The sequence below is a fragment of the Poromitra crassiceps genome (genome assembly GCF_964638095.1).
Source record: "Poromitra crassiceps genome assembly, chromosome: 26".
In the NCBI taxonomy this organism is placed as follows: Eukaryota; Metazoa; Chordata; class Actinopteri; order Beryciformes; family Melamphaidae; genus Poromitra; species Poromitra crassiceps.
The window spans coordinates 5,267,155-5,272,154 of record NC_139640.1 but is presented as its reverse complement, the minus strand read 5'-3'; the positions used below and the strand labels follow the sequence as shown (position 1 = coordinate 5,272,154).

Here is a 5,000-nt window from a genome sequence, read left to right as displayed (position 1 = left end):
GGTCAGTCATGGTCTGGAGTTATGGAGCTATGTGATTTGACAGTACATAGAAAGTCAGAAAAACAACTATTTATTTAATTACCGCGAAGATAGGGCCCACAGTCTTCTAAGTCTTCCTGCTGTTGGTCTGACCTGGGTCTGGTCTGGTCTGATGCTGGAGTGTGTTACATGGAGTGTGTTACATGGAGTGTGTTACATGGAGTGTGTTACATGGAGTGTTACATGGAGTGTGTTACATGGAGTGTGTTACATGGAGTGTGTTACATGGAGTGTGTTACATGGAGTGTGTTACATGAAGTGATATTCTGTCTGAAATGTTCTAACTGATGAAATGTCTCCTCTATGTCTCTGTGTGTTTTCAGGCCGGCAGGTTGTGGGCAGCATCAGGTGGACGAGGACGTTGTCTACAGCGCAGTAGCCAGGTAGCTATAAAAGCTAGCTATTATTTCAATTTCCAAACCAGCTTTTCTCCAACTGTGTTCACTTCTTGTAAATTAAAGCAGCTACGAGCAAGATTTTCGATTGTTATTAAACAGTCTAAATTGAATATCGATGCCTCACATCTTACCTCTAATATTAGACGAGACCAACGCAGAGTAGTCTCGCTTGAAAGCAGAGTGAATCGGCCAGTGTTGTCTTGATGATTTTTGATGATTAGTCTGTGTGCGGGCCGGTGTCATCAGGAAGTGAAATGAAACGGTTTGCGGCAGCCACTTCGGCCATAACCACAAAATAAATTTCAAACAAACTGTTATATAATATTATGTTATAAACTGAATATAACGAGAGATGTTCGCGAGTGTTGACTGATCTCTTTACCTACAATACAGACAGTCATGGAGTTCTGGACTAAATCATAACAGTATAACATAATAGTATTTGAGACATCATCTCATCAAATGGGGTCTGTGGCTCTGATGTGGACTAAATGAGGCTCCTTGAGAATGACTGATCTAGGAGCTGGTGGCCTCATCATGAGTTTCTCTGGATAAGACAGAATGACTGATCTAGGAGCTGGTGGCCTCATCATGAGTTTCTCTGGATAAGACAGAATGACTGATCTAGGAGCTGGTGGCCTCATCATGAGTTTCTCTGGATAAGACAGAATGACTGATCTAGGAGCTGGTGGCCTCATCAGGAGTTTCTCTGGATAAGACAGAATGACTGATCTAGGAGCTGCTGGCCTCATCATGAGTTTCTCTGGATAAGACAGAATGACTGATCTAGGAGCTGGTGGGCTCATCAGGAGTTTCTCTGGATAAGACAGAATGACTGATCTAGGAGCTGGTGGCCTCATCATGAGTTTCTCTGGATAAGACAGAATGACTGATCTAGGAGCTGGTGGCCTCATCAGGAGTTTCTCTGGATAAGACAGAATGACTGATCTAGGAGCTGGTGGGCTCATCATGAGTTTCTCTGGATAAGACAGAATGACTGATCTAGGAGCTGGTGGCCTCATCAGGAGTTTCTCTGGATAAGACAGACACAAAAACCACTCAATATCAAATGTAATGCAGCCATAAAACACACATGACTCAAAATGAATCGACTGTAATATAATCTCTGTGTTGCTTCCATTCTGTTCACATCATGACTTGACTGTGAGATGTAGTGTTTGAGTAAAGACGAGCCTAAATGTTTCACAGTTCAACACTTGAGCTAAAGAGAGAAGTGAGAGTTTTGGCTCATCTGTCAGGGCAGTGTGACACCTCGCCTGTGTTTGTCATGTGATCTCTTTTCACACTTTTCATTACACACATTCATAACATAACATTCATAACATTCATAAACGCTGCACAGCAAAACACTTGATCACACCTATCTTTGTGTTCCCCGCCCCTTTTTCACTTCAGTTCAGTTTATCACACAAGCTTATCTCAAAGGGCTTTAAAGTTTACATACAGTGTTTCATTCTATCTGCTTTCTCTATAGAATGGACCATTAAAGCTCTTTAGTGGCTTACACTTTTTTATTAAACACGTTGTATTCGTCATTCAGCGCTCTGACAACATTCTGCATTCTCTGCTCCTGGTGTTACACTATCTCACGTCCGTGTGGGAACATATCACAACACGGGATACAATACTACTGTTACATACAGTAGCATCATCACAGTCACATACTACATCATATCTACACACAACATAGTTACCTACTACACATTTTACTACATTACATTATGATAGTACACAAACACAGCATGTCTTTAGACAGCGGGAGAACATGCAAGCTCCACACAGAAAGAACCTGGGGTGGAGATTCAAACACACGACTTTCTTGCTGTGAGGGGACAGTGCTAACCACTGAGCCACTGTGCCGTCGTTTTCTCCGCCGATCTGGGGAGAGTTGTAGACTAGCTACAAGCTTCCTCTGATACACGTGCAGTCGCCAGCCGCTAATTCTCACCTGACAGCGAGGGGAAAATAAGATGGCAGCAGCCAAAACGCCAAGTGGAGACGCTCCAAAACATCAGTCCAAAATTAATGGGTGATGTCACCAGAGATGGGGACTTGGACTTGTGACCAAAGACTTGACTTGGACTTGTGACCAAAGACTTGAGACTTGACTTGGACTTGTGACCAAAGACTTGACTTGGACTTGTGACCAAAGACTTGAGACTTGACTTGAACTTGTGACCTGAGACTTGACTTGGACTTGTGACCAAAGACTTGACTTGGACTTGTGACCAAAGACTTGAGACTTGACTTGGACTTGTGACCAAAGACTTGACTTGGACTTGTGACCAAAGTCTTGACTTGGACTTGTGACCAAAGACTTGACTTGGACTTGTGACCAAAGACTTGAGACTTGACTTGGACTTGCAAAAAGTGACTTGTGAGCATCTCTGGACATCACACACACTCTGTCCATCTTACTGTCAATGGTTTTCACACATCATCAATGTGCCATTTTCCAAAAACACCACACAGCAAAACAGTGAACTTAAATAAGTGGTGGTGTGAAAACACGCACTGTAGCGGTCCCCACCACCAGCTGAGAATACAACACAGCAGCTCTGAGAGAGAGACTCAACACAGGCTTCTACCCATACGTTATGTTCAAAACACTAAAAACTATGCAGTTAAGATACAAAATAATGCCATTTAGAACCTGCATGGCATCATAGGTTTAGGGTTTAGGTTTAGGGTTTCTCAGCCATAATCCTCTACAAATTCTTGGCCAGAAACGTGAGCATGTCTTTTGCTGGCTTCAGTTGAGACCTTTGAGGTGTAACAATATCCCCTGCTGTGCACTTTCTCTGATGGACTGCTTGTAGCGCAAATGCTCAAGTACTTCTGCGCTACATTTGCCAACAATGGAAAGCGAGACTCGTTGGTTCCCCACCACGCCAACAGTTCGGATTCTCCGTCAATCACTTCCTCCTGCTCGTAGATTTCCAGCTCCGCTGCAACTTTCTCCTCTGTGGTTTTGAGGGTGACATTATTTGCGTTGTTCCTGGTGGTCGGCAACCTACTGTGTAAGAGCGGGGCCCGAAGCTCTCTCTACGGGCTCGCCTATGCACCGGATCAGATATGGCATGGCGGCATGGTTTGGGTCTCTCACAGTCAAGCTCAAATCTAGAATTTAAAAAAATGGTGAACACAGCCATGAAAGTGATCGGCAAGAAAGAATCACTGACGCTCCAGTCCATCTTTGAGAAAAAAGGTGATCAGCCTGGCTCATAGAGCTCTGACCGACCCTTCTCACATTTTATTTTCAGAATATGAGTTGTTACCTTCTGGCAGAAGATTCAGAGCCAGCAGATACAGGAGCAACCGCTATAAGCTCTCCTTTCTCCCCACCTCGATTGCACTTCTGAACAAACAGCCTGCTCTTCCTCCAGGTTGTAACAACCCATAGTATGTAGGTGGAGGCACTTTAAGTAGGAACGGTAATCTTAGCCCCATGTTTTACCTTCTTATCTTATTTCTTTTATTTTTCATTTAATCTTATTTTAATCTTTTACTCTTTTATTCTTTTATCCAATATCTCGCTGCTGGTTTTATTGATGATTTTATATTCTTTTTTACCTACGGGTATGTATGATTTAAACAAATTGTGCAATAGGGCTTGTGCAATTTCATGCCTCAGTTGGCATCTCCCCACTGTTATGTGTCTTAGTGCAATGCTGTGTCTGTCCTGTTTGTGTGTTCTTGTGTGTTTGTAATGCTGTGTCTGTCCTGTTTGTGTGTTCTTGTGTGTTTGTAATGCTGTGTCTGTCCTGTTTGTGTGTTCTTGTGTTTTTGTAACACAGGATGTGGCTACGGGCACTTTTTGCCCAAGACAAATTTCCCTTCTGGGACAATAAAGTTGATCTCATCTCATCTCTCACCTGGCATAATGTCGGTTCAGTTGGTTGGCATGAAATCAAAGCAGTTTAAGACACTGGATCGAACCGGCAAAAATGGAAATTGACCCAACTCAAGATCTGTTTGTGCGGGGGCACGCTCACAAAGGACAATCGTGTTCAGACCCCATCTGAGTAACGTCTGGATATCTTCAGGAGTTCACTGCATGTCTGAAAAAGGCTTTTGTTTCTGTACTTTATTTTCTCATTTCTCGTTTCCAGTGAAAAGGGTCTAGTGTCCTCTGTCCTGTTAGAACCACATGGAAAAGATCACAGCTGACAACATTCTCTGTTCTAAAGAGGAACTCAGGAACTTTCACTCTGACGACGTTTTAAATCACACATGTCGGTCAAATGATAGTGATACAGCATGGAACTGAGCAAGGGATGAAATGTTATTTTTCATGAGGATGTCAGGCTTGTGTCAGACACTTGGCATTTGAAATCTGTCAGAAACTAAACAGATTTCTGATGTTGTAATATTGAGTCACGGTGACCCGGGTTGTGCAACAGCTCATCCTGACCGCCCCACATGCTGCTTTTAGCTGTCAGTCGTGTCTCAACTCATCTGCTCTGGAACCTGCTGCTGTAACTCTGTAGATTAGGGAACACATATTGTCTATTAACAGAGATGGGAAATAACCTGGTACAA

The 5,000-nt window shown here is 43.2% G+C and overlaps 1 protein-coding gene across 1 annotated transcript in view; it reads left to right on the top strand.

Annotated features, from left to right (window-relative positions):
* The window catches only part of LOC310798905 (sialoadhesin-like), a gene marked incomplete at its 5' end in the record, with an annotated part of 13,644 nt that overhangs the window by 7,373 nt on the left and 1,271 nt on the right, over positions 1-5,000 (top strand). The window contains one exon of the mRNA XM_083661463.1: positions 363-422. Within this exon, the coding sequence (XP_083517589.1) occupies positions 363-422 (60 nt within the window). The remainder of the gene's footprint in view (positions 1-362; positions 423-5,000) is intronic.